Below are 19,305 nucleotides of genomic sequence, written 5' to 3' on the forward strand. Positions count from 1 at the left end.
TTTCGAACTCAACTTTGGCTGCCATTTTGTTTAAGCTCATCAGGTCACGTGATAAAAATCTCAGAAATTTTTTGGAGATTTTGTACCACGTGACACAGCCTTTACCAAGGTCTTCTCCCGACGAGCCACCATTTTGGAAAGAATGTCGAGGAGACGGCCCTGGGGACGAGGTTTTTCCTTGCAATCCGCCATTTTGGAAGTTGAAGGAAAAAATCGTCACGTTTGCTACTTTTCATAGTAAAATTTAAAACCGTCTTGACAAATGCTCTACACTTAACAAAAGTGATATTAAATTGCGTTTGAGTACATCGAGGATGTAAAGAGTTTTGCAGTGTTCACGTTTACGCTTAACACTGCCTTTCGGAAACTGCGCTCACAACTTAGCGAAACAAACCGCACACACACGCACCACACTGTTAGCAGGGCTCCAACACTAAATCGAAGCCTCGAGTACGTGAGTGCACTGATGACGAAATCCAAGTTGTGACATGGCAAAAGAAATCAGACTTAATTAAAAATGATCCTGTCACTTGTGCTAGGGACTTTGAGCACATGCTCCAGTTGTTTCTTCGTGACATTTTGAAAAGTGCCCTGAAACCTATTGGTGAAGTAGCTGATTTTTTCCCTAGAGTTGAATTCCATCAGCGTGGTTTTCCACACATACATTATTTATTCTGGGTGAAAGATGCTCCTCAACATGGAACAAAATTCAATTGAAGATATTGCTAAATTACGTCTAACTAATTTTCCAACATGAATATAACTGTGACAAAGTAAAAGAGAGGTAGAACCTAAAAGTCCAGTTGAAACATCTACCTCTGATGACTGCTTGCCTGAAAATGATTTCAGTGATTATGTTGATCATGATCTCACCAATGGAGAAACAGAAATGTGTGAAGAATATGAACTAAAAGGTGGATTGAAACTGGTGAAAAGACAAAAATCTAAAATTATTCGTTCAATACCAAGCATTATATGGTTAATGTTTCAGGATCCTAAAACTGGTCTTCATTGGCGAAGAGTGCATTCAAATTTGTATGATGTAATACAGAGCACTTGGACACTGATATTGGCAATCACATGACAATTTAGACTGTACAAAAGAAATCAACTTCAAGTTCTCGTTTGACAATTCCTGTTAAGAAAACAGTTCTGAAGTGGCGTGACGTGCGAATAGCGCGTGCGCACACAGAAACATTTAGAAATTAAGTTACGTGTACGTTAGTTGCGCGTACGAATTTAAGTTGCGTGGACGTTTTATGGGCAGAGTTTTAGACAGTTTCCAGTGAGCAGTAGTTGTGCCTTTTAGAGAGTTTTGTGCTGTTTAGAGTTTACCGTTTTACCGATTTTGAAGTGTTTTGGTCGAGTACCGTTTCCGTTTACCGCTCACGAACATTTTCTGGCGACCACGACGGGAGGAAGGGGTGAACTGGTGTTTGCTTTGAGGTGCCGTTTCGTGTTTTGAGTTTTTGAGTTGTGCGGTTATGGCCTCCGATACCGATGATACCGCTGTTACCAAATTTACCAATGAAAACGCCGAACAAACAGGACTAAGTGGAGTCGAGAAAAAGAAGGAAACGGATATTCTGTTACTACAGAGAAAGAAGCAAAAGCGTACCGAAAAAACAAAAGGCACGAAACTCCGACATGAGCTGGAAAGAGTTTGTCTTAAAGATTCCGAGTTACCGGTCGTCGAAAGCGTGATTGAGCACCCTTGGACAGCCCTGGAAAACGCACAGGAAACATTGGGGGAAATGACTGCGTTCTATGTCAAGGTTGGAGATGTATCTGGAAAAAACGAAGCCTTTGAAGAGTCGGAAACTATCGAAAAAGAAGTACAGAGTGCGATTGTAGCTGGGCAAACTGTAACAAAAGCTCGCGCGCGCAAAACCGTAGATAAAAGCCAGCCGATTAGAGTGAACATAGCGGATAGCTACGACCTGCAGCCTGCCCAGCAGTATCAGCTGAACGTAAGTAACGGAAATCATGATGACCGAAGCCGATTTTTGAGGCCGTTAAAGGTCCCGACGTTCAATGGTGACAAACACAAGTTTGAAGACTTTTGGGCTCTCTTTACAAGTCTAGTAGACGAGTCGGCGGAGCCAGCGAATTTGAAAATGGCAAGAATTTGAAAATGGCGGTCTAGGAGTCTCAACTCCAGAATACGAAAAAGCCAAAGAAATATTAAAAACAAAATATGGTGGTGTACGCCGACTTCTGCGAGCCTACATGGATCAACTAGAACAGATGCCATTAATCAGAAGTAAAGATATTCACACTCTAGAGAGGTTTGCACACCTTGTGGAGATCACAGTGGTAAAACTACAGGCGGAAGAAAAAGACGGAGAGCTAGGCGACGGAACTCTTCATAGTCTACTAGTAAAGAAGTTGCCTGATCGTCAGCTAGAGAATTACAGCCGCTGGTTAAGCGAACACGCAAGAGAAAAACCAGTCCCAGCTTTCAGAGATTGGCTTAAAGATGAGGTCAGATTCCGAGTTGAAGTGGCGGAAATGGCGAACGGGAGTAAACCGAAGACTTTCAGGTACGTTAGCCCGCCAAGAGCACCCAAGTACCCGGATCTTGGCAGCTTGCGAAATTTCCATACTGCTGTAATCGGGAATGGAATAAGAAACATGCGTTCTCCCTGTTCTCTCTGTCAAAGTCGCGATCATGGTGTGTGGTTCTGCAAACATTACGACAAAGGAGTGGATGACCGCTGGCAGTTCGCCAAAGAAAAGAAGCTATGTTTTCGCTGCCTAGCCACTGACCATAGGGGGAAAGATTGCAGAAAGACCCGCATATCTGGAATAGACGGTTGCCCTCGAAATCATCACCGCCTTCTCCATGGACTTGAAGAGTTGTCAGATACCAGACCGCTGACTACATTGCCCGGTGTTCACGAAGAAAGACACCCAGTCGTTCCTTGGGAGGAGGTGCCCGTTATGACCATGACCAGCTATAATGCCGAAACGCCAACTGAATCATATTTGTTACGAACTGTCCCTGTGTGGATGAAGGCTAATGGTAGAAAAGTGAAGATAAATGCTATACTCGATGACGCATCAAACAAGACTTTCCTAAACAAAGAAGTTGCTAGGGTACTGGGACTGCAAGAACTTTTTCAGAAAGTTCAAGTTCATGTTCTCAATGATACAGTAGAAACCTTTAAGTCCATGCCGTTAAAGATTGAAATTGAAAGCGTCGATGGGCAGTTCTCAAAAGAAATCAGCGTGAAAACGTACACGCAGAAAGTCACAGGCAATTACAGAATAAATGGCCTCACCTGACCCAGTGCAGTTTTGCCACGCCCGCAAACAATGGACTTGTCGATCTTTTGGTTGGCATTGAAAACGCTGAATTCCACTATTCTCATGTTGATCTCCGAGGGAAAAGTGGTGGACCCATCGCCCGTCTTGGACCACTAGGGTGGAGTTGCATTGGTGCGCCTGACGAAAACGAAGCTGCGAGAACGTGATCTCATGTCATTCGTGCATTGTTTACAAAAAGAACCTGTGTGGAGCGACGGAAGAGAATCTTGTTGGGATGTCGATTACAGCCTTAAGAGATTCTGGGAAATCGAGAAGTCTGGCACAGAACGTACTGACGGACTTGTACTCACCTAGGAAGAACGACTAGCCTAAAATAAGGTGGAAGATTCTCTCAAGTATGAAAAAGGAAGATATCTCGTAGCCGTTCCCTGGAAAGACGAGAAGCCCGAGCTCCCTGACATTAAGCCGATGGCACTGTACTGCCTCAGAGGCACCGAGACAAACTTAAAGAAAGACGACTGTGTCGCCGAAGATTATAAAGCAACTATCCAGGCCTATGTTGAAAAGGGATATCTACGAAAGGTTCCTTTGGACGAGCAGCTGCCAAACAACGCATATTTGCCACATTTCCCAGTCGTGAGGATGAATAAAACGACAACGAAACTACGAATTGTGTTTGACTGTGCCGCTAAATGCAATGGCATTTCCCTGAATGACATGATCTTCGCTGGACCGAAACTACAGCAAGATCTTTTCAACGTGCTTGTCCGTTTTCGTCAAAACCCTGTTGGTATCACTTGCAACATAAAAGAAATGTACCTCCAAACAGAGATTGAGGAGCAGGACCCTTCCCATTTCCGACTGTCGTGGAGAGACCTGCACCCCAGCCGAGAGCCGGACGTATTCGAGTTCAGCTGTGTAGTGTTTGGAAGGAATTCAGCCCCTATGGAGTCGCCGTTTTTAGCGTAGGAGAACGCTCGAAGAAACCAAGACCGTTATCCCCTTGCCGCTGAGACTGTCCTTAAGTCAACCTACATGGATGACTCTATTGACAGTGTTGAAAATGACGAAGAAGGAGTGGAGCTGTACTGTCAATTGAAAGCGCTGTGGGGAATTGCCAACATGCGTGCTAGAAAGTGGATCTCCAACTCACCGAAAGATATCGAAGCCATTCCGACAGAAGAACGCGCTACAGAGATCGTGATAAACAGCAGCCAAGCTCCTGTAATAAAGACACCAGGAATCTCGTGGAACAGCATCGAGGACTTGTTTACCGTAACCGCCTCTTCGGTTTTGCCAGATTTCCAGACAACAAAGCGAAACGTCCTGCGTAAAGTGGCAACGATATTTAAACCTCTGGGATTTGTATGCCCGTACGTTATTGTTGCAAAAATTCTACTTCAGGAGCTGTGGGTGCGAAGCTATGATTGGGATGACGTAGTACAAGATGAAATAGCCAACAAAATCGGGGATTGGTTTGAGCAGTTGAATAGTCTGAATGAGGTGAAGATTCCCCGATGCCTACGAAGTCCAGAGCCTGTCAAGTTGAAGCGCATTGTGAAATTTGTTGACGCCTTTCAACAAGCTTATGGTGCAGCTGTTTATATCCGGTGCAAATATCATAACGATGCCATCCCTAGTCACCTTATTGCAGTCAGGGGCAAAGTAGCACCGTTGACTCCGATGACAGCCCCTAGACTGGAGCTCATGGGCACGATTCTTGGCCTGCGCTTAACACAGTCCTTGTTGACGGTCCTGGAAGTAACAATGCAGAGCGTGACGTTTTATTCTGACAGTACAGATGTCCTATGGTGGATTCGAGGGCGTGGTGAAGAGTTTGTAGCGAACCAAATTGGTGAAATACAGATATTCACCGAACCGTCATAGTGGCAGCATGCCTCCACCGAGGAGAATCCAGCCGATTTGTGCACAAGAGGTGCAACCCCTTCAGGTTTAGCCGGGTGTTCCTTGTGGTGGAATGGCCCCTACTGGTTAACAAAGGATTCCAGTGAGTGGTCAAAGATGTTAGTCCCAAACAGACCCAGCGAAATGCCAGAGAGGAAAACCTCAAAGAGGAAAGAAGGCGCGAATGCCTTCGCAATCCTTGTGACGTATAGCGTTCAGAAAAAAGCTGCACCGAAACGTAACAACACTTGTGACGTGTGGAGACAAGATCCAAAGCGGTTCTCTGGCTGGACATGTTTGGTTCAAGTACACGCAAGAGTGAGAAGAGTGCTGCACAACCTGCGCAGTAGAGACAACAGAAAGGTGGGCATCGAATTGTCACCCGAGGAAATAAAGGATGCTGAAGAGGAGATAGTGAGCTTAGCACAACGCGAAGCATTCCATGACGAGTACGCAGCTTTGAGCTTGGGTAAGCCGATACCACAGAAAAGCCAGTTGATCAATCTTAACCCAGAAGATGAAGATGGCGTCATCCGGTGTGACGGGGGTTTAAAGTTTGCAGAGTTCCTTCCTTACGACACCAGATGTCCAATCATTCTGCCTCGTGGACACTGAGTGACAAAACGGATTGTGAAGAATTATCATGAGAGAGCAAATCATGCCGCTGGAGTAAATTTCATTATTTGCCAGTTGAGTGAGAGATTTTGGATCATCACCGCACGTGAGGAGATCCGCGAGTGGGACCATGAATGTAATGAGTGCAAGAAAAGACGGAACAAGCCAGCTTGTCAGATTATGGCGCCACTCCCGAAGACAAGGCTACGTTTTATTTTCCGGCCCTTCGCCCAAACAGCCGCGGATTTTGCAGGTCCTCTGTATACCGTTCAAGGACGCAGAAAACCTCGACAGAAAAGGTGGCTGTGCCTGTTTACTTGCTTGGAAACACGAGCAGTGCATTTAGAGATGGCCTGGGGACTAGACACCGACACGTTCTTAAAGGCCTTCACTCGTTTTACCAGTCGCCGTGGAGTTCCTAAGGAGGTGATAAGTGATAGACGTATGAATTTCTTAGGTGCATTTGGCGAGTTAAAGAAATTAGTCAGCCAGTTAGACAGACAGAAACTTGAGAGCAAGACAGCCGAGCTTGGAGTAACATGGAGATTCAGCCCACCAGCTGCTCCGCATTTTGCAGGAGCCCACGAAGTGATGGTGAAAGCTGCTAAGAAAGCCACTTATGCCGTTGTACGAGATCGAGATGTGACCAATGAGGAGCTGATCACAGTGTTTGCCGGGGTGGAGTCTCTTCTTAATTCCCGTCCGTTGACTTATCAGAGCTCGGATCCACGAGACAGTGTTCCATTGACCACTAACCATTCCCTGCATGGCCCAGTGGGAGGACAGTTTGCGCCTGAGTCTGTTGAAACTGCTACTTTTCATCCGCGTCAACGATGGCGAAAGGTTCAAGACATTATTTCACAAGTGTGGAGAAGATGGCTCAAAGAATGTGTTCCTGCCCTTAAGGTCACTTCCCACCTTCAGAAGCCAAAAAAATCGTTTTTTCTTTTATTTGACAAAATTTAAGTTCGTCATTTTATCTAGTGTTTCCAAAGGAAAAACATTAAATATCTCAAAAAGCGGCCAAGTTATTTAGAAAAAACCTATTTTCAAATAAAGTTAATAAACTAGGAAGGTGTCATAATCTTGTCAACGGGCGAGAACCCTGGGGAAATTTTCGCGGCAAACGCTCATCGCTCATATTTCATGTCACTTGCATATATTTATTTACATCACGCAGTTGACAAAAATTCCCACGTGAAAGCTCTTTACGCTAACTCCTATGGAAAAATCAAAGCAGAAAAAAGTCCTTAGGTAAAGAAAACGAAAAAAACCGGCCCAAAGAAGAAAGAAAAAGCTCCATACTGTCAGGGAAAGAAAAAAAAAACCTTGCCGAAAGCAACAAAGGCTTTTGGTTTGGCCAAACGCCTTCGACAATCTCGGCATCTGCTGAAGATCCGGAACGTTCAAATATCCTTGGAACAAATAGCTTAAAAATCAAAGTCAAAGTCAGTGCAGGCTGCGAACAAGATTCTTCGTCGGAATCTGGCGGAAGCGATGAAGAAAATGAAACCTACCCAAGGGAACTCATTTCAGCATTAAGGGTATTTCTTAAGCTGTCCGTCGATTCCTTAACAGTCTTGTTTTTCAGCGGCACATTTTCCGCCTTGGCGCGGGTTTTGCCTTTGCCTTTGCCTTTGCCATTGGCGTCTTTGCCCATTATATTACGTCGCCGTCCTAAATTGAACTCCACTGAGCGAGATAAAAAAAAAAATGTTGCAATGCGATGCTTTTCCCGGGAAATCTTGATCTATTATCATAGACACTTGGAAGTCCTGTTGTTCCCTTGGTTTGCGGTTTTATTAGGCGTGATAATCTCCGGGCGTGGCGCGAGTTGTTTACGAACCTTTACAAGCTAAAATCTCGCATTTCATTTTTGGCGGAATACATCCACTTTGAGCGAATATATAGGGTATGCAGATTTGACAGATTTTCGTGAAATTTCGACAGAACATTCCAGAGATAATGACAAACCAAGGTGTGTCGGGAAATTTTGATATTTAACACATTTTTCCCGTGGCGTCCATTTATGCAACACGTCTCACGTATTTTTAGCTACTCCAACTTTAGATGTGGATATCTAGACAAGCAAGCAGAATATCGAAAAAGCCCGACACTTTCGTTGATTGACGCCTTGTGAATAAGACTGTGCAGCCCTTTTGCCCGTACTGTGGAATCCGATAGCCTATAAATTCAATAGAAGAAGCCTCGGTCGTTTCACGCCTTACCGCCTCCTGACACTTCCTACAAGAAAGCATTTCTTAAAATATTTTTTTTTCGTAAAGTACAGTTATTAAGCTTTCTTATGATATATAGTTTGTTGGGATTTTATTGAAACTGGCGCGTGTGCGATTTTTTTCCCTAAGGGCACCCGCGAAGGTGGGAAGTAACCTTAACAGCAGACCAAAGTGGACATGAGAAAACCAAGACCTAAAAGTTGATGATGTAGTTCTCGTGATTCAGCCTGATTCTCCAAGAGGATGTTGGCCGTTAGGACGAGTTACTGAAGTGTATCCTGGACGAGACAGCCACACCTGTGTAGCTAAAGTTGTATGTGGCGCCAAGACTGTTGTGAGACCAATTACGAAACTGATTCCGCTTGGAATTAATTGATAGTCAGTTATTTGGAGACACACTAGGACTACCTCCCCGTGTGGGGAAAATGTTAAGAAGACAGTTCCGAAGTGGCGTGACGTGTGAATAGCGCACGCGCGCACGGAAACATTTTGAATTTAAGTTACGTGTACGTTAGTTGCGCGTACGAATTTAAGTTGCGTGGACGTTTTATGGGCAGAGTTTTAGACAGTTTCCAGTGAGCAGTTGTTGCGCCTTTTAGAGAGTTTTCTGCCGTTTAGAGTTTACCGTTTTACCGATTTTGAAGTGTTTTGGTCGAGTATCGTTTCCGTTTACCGCTCACAAACAATTCCCTTTACGACCAGCTGCAACCAGGACAGTACATCGTTGTCAAGGTGACACGCTTGACGAAGTGGTTGTTGATTTACCAGCTTCAACAAGAGAACATAAAATAATGCATTATGCTGGTCTAAGTAAACTTCGGAATATTTCAGGTTTGCATATCTTAAATTGATAGTAGTTAGCCTGCGAGCAGGCTCACGTTGGGGCACAAGCGTGCACGGCGAAGCTGCGAGACGAGAAAGTGAGTCCACTCTGATCTCTGCAAATTTTTCATTTCCACCCTGGAGACCACAGAAAAAATGAGCCGACTAATTTGGGGAGCTCAGATTTCTCGGGAAAATTGTAATCTTTTTCATAACAACATGCAGGTGCAATATCCGTTGTTGATAAAGTTTTGCTGAAGAAAAACCATCAAAGTTTATGTCTAGCAAGGACAAACACTTGATTCCAATTCCAAGTGATCTTGCTTTGGCAGTCTGGTCTTTGATGATGCTGGTAAACGAGCAAATGCCTTCGTGTTGTTTGTAATCACATGCGTTTGTAATATCTAACTCTTCCCATATGTAATCGGCAACAGGACAAATACGTCTTGATTCATCAACATACTTTCGACTGCTATTTCCTGCCCCCTCTTTGTTCGAAATTTAACCAGCAATAACTGGGTTAAAACCTCAGTAATATGCGCACTCAACTCTTCCTCTGACTGCAAATGTGGACGACTTATTTTTTATTGTGAGAACGTTTGGTAAATTACCGACTTCATGGGGGTCTGACAACAACAACAACAACTCATCAAACATAATCAGGAGCCATAATCAGGGACGGAGACCGTAAGCGCGCGCCATTTCTAGTATTGGGGTTGTCCCCATGATATGGGACAATAATTCTATTTTTAGAACAAATTGCACCATCACCTGAGGCACACGCACGTACATGCTGCGAGGATTTTTGCGGATGTCGCACGGGGGAAATGGCGTCCGAAATTCCCGAAATTTTTCATGTCTTTGGCCCACAACTCAACGCGTTTACGTCTGTTGGAATTTTGCTTAAGTATTTTCGTCGTAAGCTGCTCCAGTTTGAGTGAAGTAAGACAGAGTCGAATTTAGGTATGTTCCGCTTTAAGCTTAGATATATATCGCTGACTAAGTTGTGTTCCGACGGATGCTTCTTTTACATGAGCTGTACATTACTCCACTTTAAATTTCACATATGTTGAAGATTAACAGCTTTTCCATTACACAGCAAAAAACTAGCTCGATATATTTAGATATAGCAGAGCTTCAGGACTTCATAGTTTCCTAGCTCCTCTTGCCACACGCTTGCGAGGAATTTGCCAGTCTATGGCGACCGAAAAGTAAAACAAAATAATTGCTAGTTTGAGTTTCGCCTGAATTGTAAGCAACGCTTGATGTTTCATCAAGGCCCAATAACTTTACGTCCGTAGATACTGCTCAGTTTCATTCGTGTAAAAATCCAGTAAATTCTCTGTTGTCGATGAATGAGAGCGCCCGCCGATGCGTGTTTTGTACAGTCAGTAAACATGACATATTGTACTTCCGCCGCACTTTCGTGTGAAAGCGTACATCGAACTCAAACAATAACTCTATAGTTTTTTAAATATGTTTAAGATTGATAAATGTGTGAGAACATATTAAAAGCTAAGCTGAAAATATGCGAATAAAGCAGAAATAATCAGCAAAGTTACGATGACGCTTTCTTTAATCAACTTTGAATAACGATTTCGATTTTGTTGATCAAGTTTAAAATACCAAAACTCCTTGTCTATTTTCATTTTCGCAGTGTAAAACTTCACTATCCTTATGTTGAAGAAACACACATGATGTTAGTAGCGTTTTTTGCGTTCGTGAAATTTGTTGCAGCATCTCAGCACAAAAGATAACGAAAGAAATCTTTGTCAAGATTTGTTGACAATTGAAAACACCGACTCGGACTTGAAAGTGCACGAGCTGCACTATGCAAATGAGCTAATTGTACGCATCAGACTTTCCTTTCAAAACTTTTGCAAACTCACCAAACAAACAGAAACAATAAGAAACCATCAAAACAGGTTTTGGTTATGATTAACCATTGTCCGAGAAACTCACAAATTAACTCGATACCAGAGTAGAGAATTTTCTTGCTATATTCTTAAGTCAGAACAAACACAAAAACATACGCGTAAGCTTACAACTAGCGCGAGCAGATCTTGTTATTCATTCCTAGCGCGAGATGGAAGTCTGGTTTTCGACCCTGAAAAACCCACCTTTCCGTTAGCTCAGAGCATAAAACTACATATAAGCGCCCTGGTTCGTATTCCCTGCCTTATTCCCTGCCATCGCTGTGAAAAAATACGTAAGAGAATCTCTCAACTCTCACCATTTGATCATGCAACGTGACAACATCCACGCGAGAGCCCCCGACATGTGCGTGAATCCGCGCGGATATATGACGTCAGGATAGCGCAATTTGTTCTAAAAATAGAAAAATTGTCCCATATCATAGGTGCGAGCGGATCCCAAGACTTACGGTCTCCGTCCCCGATTATGGCTCCTGACATAATAGATTGACAGCTTTCTCGCCTTTCCCGCTTTTCGACCAATGGTACTTCACTTTGCTCAGGTGAAGCAGAAATGAAAAAAAATTACAGAGATCAAGGCAGGCTCACTTTCTGGGTGCCTCTTCACCAGACTCCTTCCTGCCGGATCGCTTTGCTTTTATCCGCTCGTGCGTTTGACTCAAAGGTGAGCCTGCTTGCAGGCTAGATAGTAGTTGGCAAGAAAGTTGCTGATGAAATGTCTAGACTAAGGTCAGAAGAATCTTTAAAACCATGCATGCCCTTTCTTTATGAAGTACAAAGTAATAAAAGCAACTTGAAAATTTTGTTCCAAAATATAAGATCTTTGCATCTCCCTATTAAAGATGTAACATGTGATTATATAGTGTTCAAGCAGCACATGTGAATGTATTTGTTGAGACAGCTTTAATTGTTCAAGAGAATGGTGAAGCACATGACATGGCTAATTTTCGTCTCTACAGAAATGACCATGATCCACAGAATAGTTAACTAGAGCAACATATGGAACAGCTGTCTATATCAGAAATGATATAGAGTGCACCTGTGACCCCTTTAGATGGAACTACAACAATACAGAAATGACTGTTGCTATTATCAATTTACCTTGTGGCTATCACGATATATATGTCGAGGAAAAGGTTGTTGTTATTCATCGTGGTAGATGCAATAATAAAGTGTATTATCGTTTGTCTCACGATGTAGTCACTTGAGATGTAGATCGCGACGTTTCGACTGCTTACTGCTAGTCTTCTTCAGGCGATAAGGTCGACCCTTAGCGAAGCTGAGGTGTCCCTACTGAAGAAAGGTCTAAATTTCGCCGTGACTCCTACGAGCGTCCCAGCCACCGAGATCATCGCCAAAATTGAGTCAGCAGTCAGGCCACTAGATGCGGAGCGAGCAGACACAGTCAGGAGATCCATCAATACCATCCTTCAACAGGCACAACCACCCACGCCCAACATCACGAAGGAACAGCAGGAGGCTCTTAAAAGCTTAAAAGAGGACAACTCAATCGTGGTCCTTCAGGCCGACAAAGGACGCGCTAGCGTAATCCTGGACGCTGACACATACCACGCAAAAATGTCAGCGCTAATTGATTCCGGACCGTACCAGCTGCTCAACAAAGATCCGAGAGACCGCTTGACCCGGAAGCTATCTGAGAAGCTGCTAACCCTGAAACGGAGTGGACACATATCAGAGGCGGTTTATAATAAGATCAGACCTCGACACAAACAACCACCTAGGATCTATGGTTTGCCAAAGATCCACAAGGCCGAGACACCGCTTAGGCCAATTGTGTCGTGTGTCAACACCTTTGCATACGACCTGTCTGCTTTCTTGGCTAACGTATTATCTCCTCTTGCAGGTAACTCGAACTTCACAGTGAAGAACTCAACTGACTTCGCCTCCACCATCGCCAGTGAAGAGATCCAGGACCACGAGATCATGGTGTCTTTCGACGTAGAGTCACTGTTTACCAACGTACCGATCGAGGGCGCCGTACAAGCCGCGCTACAAAAAATAGAGAACGACGCAGACCTGGCTGACCGCACGACACTTACACCAGTTCAAATCGCGGACCTCTTGAATTTCGTATTAAGATCTACGTACTTCCAGTACAACAGATCGATTTACGAACAACGAGACGGCACAGCCATGGGGAGCCCTGTATCCGCGGTTATTGCTAATCTCTACATGGAGATATTTGAAGAACAAGCAATAGAGTCCGCACCTTGCAAGCCTAAGATCTGGAAACGCTACGTAGATGATACTTTCACCATCCTGGATCGGGATAGAGTTGACGTCTTCCTGCAACACCTGAACAGTCAACAACCATCAATCCGTTTCACCATGGAGATCGAGAACAACAACAAGATCGCCTTTCTCGACATGTCAGTTTACAGAGCACCTGATGGCCGCCTTACCACCAGTGTCTACAGGAAACCAACACATACTGATCAGTACCTAGCGTATGATTCACACCACCCTCGTTCAGTAAAGCGCGGTATTGTGAAGTGTCTGTACGACCGGGCTAAACGTCTCGTCACCAAACCATCAGTAATCGCTGGAGAGAAGAAACATCTGTCATCTGTACTTGTTTCTAACGGATATCCCTCCTCTTTTGTACAGAAGATCACAAAGGCACGAACAACCCCAAGAAGAGAGCCTGTCGCGGAATTTAAATCCACCGCCGTTTTACCTTATGTCCAAGGAGTTTCGGAGTCTCTCCGCCGCTGCCTAGAACAACAAGGCATTCGCACTGTCTTTAAGTCCGACACGACACTTCGGTCACACTTAGTGCGACCAAAGGACACCGTCAACCCGGCTAAACAAGATGGTGTTGTCTACAGGATTCCCTGTGAGTGCGGCAAAGTCTACATCGGGGAAACAGGGAGATTTATGCAGGAGAGGATCAAAGAACACGACAGGGATATACGACTCGCCCGAACCCAGACCTCTGCCGTTTCTGAACACACCCACGAGACCGGCCACTATCCTATCTGGAATGAGGTCAAGTTTATTGATTGAGATCCTCACTGGTACACACGTAGGGTCAAGGAAGCTATTCACATAAGACTTCACCCTAACAACATCAACAGGGATAGTGGAATTGAAATTCCTGAAGCATGGATACCCACGATCAAGAAACACAACAACAGGAGAACGGTACAACAGCGGACCACTGAGGGAACAGCTACTCGCCGGAATAATGGAACAATAGGAGGATCGAAATGCACCAATCACAGCCGACCTTTGTGATATAAATGATACCGTGCAATCAGTCGACCTTATCGCCTGAAGAAGACTAGCAGTAAGCAGTCGAAACGTCGAGGTCTACATCTCAAGTGACTACATCGTGAGACAAACGATAATACACTTTATTATCACGATATATATGTTGTTGAGATATATCGCTCAAAATCAAAAGTTCTATTTTCTAAATTATTTGAAGCTTTAGAACACTTACATCGGACTATTCTTTGCGAGCCACAGACTCAAGTCATAATTTTTGGAGACTTAAAATTTTAATTTTATGGAAGCTACCTCTGAACAGAAAGCTCTCGTGAGATATATGATCAAGCAAAAAGGTTACACTCAGCTGATAAAACAATACACAACAGCTTATAAAACTCAGATAGACGACATATACACTTATATTCCACATCAAGTTCAAAGTTCTGGTACATTAGAGTCATATTATAGTGATCATAAGCCCATTTTTGTTTGTCTAAAGGTAAGCAGCCAGAGCACACTGTTTTCTATTGTTGGTTATTATGTCAGGATATGTAGGAATGACTATATTGCAAGTGAATATATGAAATGTAATTTCATATGTTTGAACAGCAGAGAAAGATACAAAGACATGATTGATCATCCCGCAATACATGATGTTAACCTGAAGTATTCAAGGTATTCACGTCAGGCATTCAGATCGAATTCATAAAAACAGGACAAATTCTAATGAAATATTGAAGGTGTATTTTGAGTCATACGTCCTTGGATATCTCATAATAATTTGGTATATGCACTGTGCACCGATTCATATTCGGGCCGGAATACTTGGCTTTTCGCGTAGTGTGATTTTGCCAAACTTGCTAAAAGGTTAAGGTATTATTTACCTTCACATGATCTCCCGTTCAATGACAGTTTGTATCCCGTTTTACAGCTACAGAGGTAGCTTCCATCAGTGTTGTGGCAGTTATGTTCGCAAGATTGTTTTCCAGTTTGACATTCGTCAGCGTCTAGAGATGAGAATAAGAAAAAGTTTGTGAGTTTTCTATTCTGAGAACAAACATTGATAGCAACAATTTTTGAAAAGAATATAGCAAGGCCATAATTCAGGCTTTACTAAAACATGGAATGCCGGAGTGCCGGAATGCCGGAATGCCGGAATGCCGGAATGCCGGAATATTAAAACCCGGAACACAAAATTACTAAAACCTGGAACGCATGAAAAATAAATAAATTAAAACATAAATAAATAAATGAATTAATCATTTAAAATCTGTATTTCAAAAACTCATAGTATACTTCAATTCAAACAGGAAAATTCCCCCAGTATCCCCACCCACCCACAACCCCGCCTGCCAAAAAAAACCGAAATATAGTACACCTTCAAAAAATCATTCTACGTTGTGTCGGTTTTTGCTTTTGTGTTCTTCAAAAAAGACTTGATTATCTTGTAAGAGCGTTTTGCCATCTTTAAATAAAATGTTGGATATTTTGACATACTGTAGGCGCCAGAATTTGTGACATTTGTTCATGCTTCTTGCTTCGTGTTTAGTGTTAAGTTTTGCGTAATTAGTTTCTTTTGTTTTGTGCCCTTTTTGTATATGTTATGTTCATTTGCATACTCTATAAGTTCGGTTTGCGTGTAATTTATTTCAGTTAGTAGCGTCATTGGGTACTACGAGCGTCTCTGGTTTTCGGTTCGTCTTTGGTTTTTCACATTCGTCTTGTAAGTTTCTTCGTTTATTTCGCTTTGCCGCTTTTCTGCATTCTTCATGTTCGGTCGTTGTTAGTTATTTTATGTTCATTCCCGTGTTTGTAATTTTGTTATTTTCAGTTACCGTATTTCGATCATTGGGGAAATAAATTTCCATGTAACGGAAGATCCGAAACGAGTTAAAAGCGTGTGCGACTTTACATATACAATTGTATCGAAATGTATTGGTGCCTGCTTTTAATAATCAACCCGTAGTTCAGTTATCACCAAGAATAACATTCTTTGGTACCAGTATCAATGTATCAGACCATGGGCAATTGAAACAAATATCTTATCTGGGAAGCTCAGTATTTTCCAAAGATAAGACGACTGTCGTTTGACTTAATGTGCAAAAACTTTCATTAAATTAACAAAAGTGTTAACGTAGAATGGGAGAAATGTCCGCCATTTTAAATAATTGAGCTTGCGACCACTGATTAACTCCACAGTAAAATAAGCCGGCGAGCACAGTCAGCGGTCAAACGCAAAAAATCCAACGCTTAGTGTTGGTAATTGGGTAGAACGTTATTTTGGGATCCTAACATCCGAGTTTCGAGTTTTTTATTTATATTTATTTATTTATTTTTCATGCTTTCCGGGTTTTAGTAATTTTGTGTTCCGTGTTTTAGTATTCTGGCGTTCCGGCATACCAGCGCTCCATATTTTAGTAATGACCCCATAATTCTGGTCAGATGTTCCCTACCTAGCTGAAATTTTCCTTAATTATATCAATCGGCATCCTCTGGTGGAACCCACTACAACGAATAAAGTATGTATGTATGTCTGTCTGTCTGTATGAATGAACGACCTGGTCATGTGACGTGTGATGTGACAAGTCTCTAAATGCAGAGGGCTGCTTCCTAAGTTCTAAAGCCCTAACTAATGTGCTAAGGCGTAAACTTTAACCGTTGTTTAAGCAATTAAAATTAATTAATTAGTTAAAATACAGTACGTGCATACGCACATCGACACGGCTAACATTTTGATTTAATTATGGTTTCTGTGCATTCATATCTCTGTGGTAAAGGGCAAAGCCCAAGCTGACTTCCAAAGTCAGACCAAACTAGGACCGGAGTGACTACAGGAACAGACCTGTATGATTACTAGTTGCCAGTGTTGTACATTACATTCAGGCCCGGTTGGAATGTCATGTTATGGTCATGTCGAACTTAAATGATGAGTTAAATTCACCTTAAGCACGATTGTAGCTCGATTTCTGAGTCAACGTCTAGTCAGATACAGGAACCATGACAAGTTCAGTCACGCCTCATTTAAGGGAATCCGGAATCCAACATATTTTTGCTTTTGGAATGCGGAATCCGGAATCCAGCGTCTGGAATCTGGAATACACATCCCCGGAATTTACAAAACCGAAAAAATAATTGGTATCTAGGAAGGATCGTAGCTTAAACACCACGCAAGCTCATACGATTAACATACCGATACATGCGAGTAACATACGCATGCATTGGTCACATAGAAATACATAGGAGCAGGATACGATGGCAGAAGGGTAATTAACATGAAATGTACCATTTTTCTTTTCACATTTTACAACTGCCACACACGCCTGCATAGCACACACATACATGTACATGTACGTGTGTGCCACACACATACGCTGACATGATATGATGCGAATGATCAGGGAATACTCATAGTCTGTCCGTTTATTAGTTTTGATTCATTCTTTTACTTTTTATTGCCGTACACTGTATGTATCGTCACATCATATCACATCAGTGCCCAGGGCGCTCAGGTTTGTTTGTGTGTGTCACACACACTTGTGTGGTACGCGTGCGTGTGTGGCATTTGTGCGCGCCAGCGTGTGTGTAAGACATAATAATAATAATAATAATTTACCAATTTATATAGCGCATATTTACATATTCTGATCAATAGCGCTTTAAAATCACCATAAAAATAAAATAAAATTATAAATTATAAAAATACCTCTTAAAAAGATAAGTCTTAAGTCGAGATTTAAAACTGTCAAGTGATGTTGCTTGACAAAGCTCTTCAGGTAGGCCATTCCAGAGTTTCGGAGCTGCTGCTGAAAATGATCTGGCCCCCAGCGTTGGAAGCATCTTACCCTTGGGATGGTCCAATAAGAGCTTACCAGTAGACCTCAGATTATATGATGAACTCGATTTTCTACTAATGAGATCACTAAGATAAGTTGGTGCAAGGCCATAAATACATTTAAAAGTCAAAATTAAAATCTTATAATCAATACACAAAGAAGCCGGCAGCCAGTGCAGCTCATAAAGCGCTTGTGTAATGTGAGAAAACTTTCCGACGCCAAGTATAAGTCTTGCTGCTGCGTTTTGTACACGCTTTAATTTAGCGATCTGCGCCTTTGGTAAGCCAAACGATAAACCATTACAATAGTCAAGACGACTGGTTGTAAAAGCGTGAACCAAAGTAATTAAAGAATCGCTCGATAGGTATTTCTTAATACGTCTCAAGTTATGCAAATGATAAAATGCCGCATTACAAGCCTTGTTTATAATGATCAGTCATGCTTAAGTTGCTGTCAAACCACGTTCCAAAGTTTTTAACACATGGGCTTGGGCCGATACGACATGACATGCGCACATGTAAAAATGTGAAAATAAAAGTGGCACATTTCATGTTTATTACTCTCCTGCCATCGTATGTTGCTGCTATGTATTCGTATGTAACCAATGTTTTCCTATGCAACCTGTATGTTACTGTATGAGTCTGTATCAGTGTTACCGTATGTTACTCGTATGTACTCGTATGTTACTGGTATGTATTCGTATGTGACTCGTATGTACTCGTATGTATCCGTATGTAACTCGTATGTACTCATGTGGTGTTTTAGTCACGATCATCCTGGAAGTGTCGTATACGTGTGCAGATCCATACAGACAATCGCTTGCCCACCACTGTCGTCAAGGGGGTCTTTGATCGTCTTGATAGGCTGCATGCTTTGATCATTTGTTAATGATTACCATCTTGTGCATGATCGACCTCTCTGACCTAGCTTGCAGTGTATAAAATCAGTAATTATATATAAAAACCAATAAAACTGACCGGGAAAGGTACATAATATTTTTTGGTACTACAGCTGTACATGTAGTTGTAGGTAATTAATTTTAGCGGTGAGAGTCATGCAGTGAAGCAGACAACAGAAAAATCTTCAGCCAGGTTGAATCGCCGCCAGTTGTTACTTGAAATTTCAAATGTCGTCACTGAATTTTTGTGCACAGGATTTCAAGAAAGAAGGAAACAAATCAAGAACAAGATAAGAAAAAGTTTAATCAATGGTTTAGTTAATTCTCACTTTCATTGTATGAAGCTAGTACTCTCTTTTCTCTTTACTCTGCTACATGTGACAAAAGGCGTCTCAAGTTGACTCTTGTTGATTTGGGCAACCTCTTTCAGTGTTTCGAAATGTTCACTTATCACAACTAGGAATAGGTGATAAAAAATGCCCAGGAAGTTGTCTTAGTGTAGTGGTTTTTAAGAGCTAAACTAAGTACAATAATATTATTGCGGATAGCATCTAACT

At 42.4% G+C, this 19,305-nt stretch overlaps 1 protein-coding gene and 1 pseudogene across 1 annotated transcript in view; one reads left to right on the forward strand and one right to left on the reverse strand.

The window, feature by feature from the left end:
* Positions 1-19,305, reverse strand: part of LOC110044115 (uncharacterized) — a 169,446-nt gene that overhangs the window by 56,982 nt on the left and 93,159 nt on the right. Inside the window, exon 11 of the mRNA XM_089296221.1 lies at positions 14,902-15,024. Coding sequence (XP_089152347.1) covers positions 14,902-15,024 — 123 coding nt within the window. The remainder of the gene's footprint in view (positions 1-14,901; positions 15,025-19,305) is intronic.
* LOC149108288 (uncharacterized) lies at positions 3,913-4,474 on the forward strand (annotated as a pseudogene).

The sequence above is a fragment of the Orbicella faveolata genome, unplaced genomic scaffold (assembly GCF_042242905.1).
Source record: "Orbicella faveolata isolate gen_17 unplaced genomic scaffold, um_ofav_v1 contig_26, whole genome shotgun sequence".
NCBI lineage: Eukaryota > Metazoa > Cnidaria > Anthozoa > Scleractinia > Merulinidae > Orbicella > Orbicella faveolata.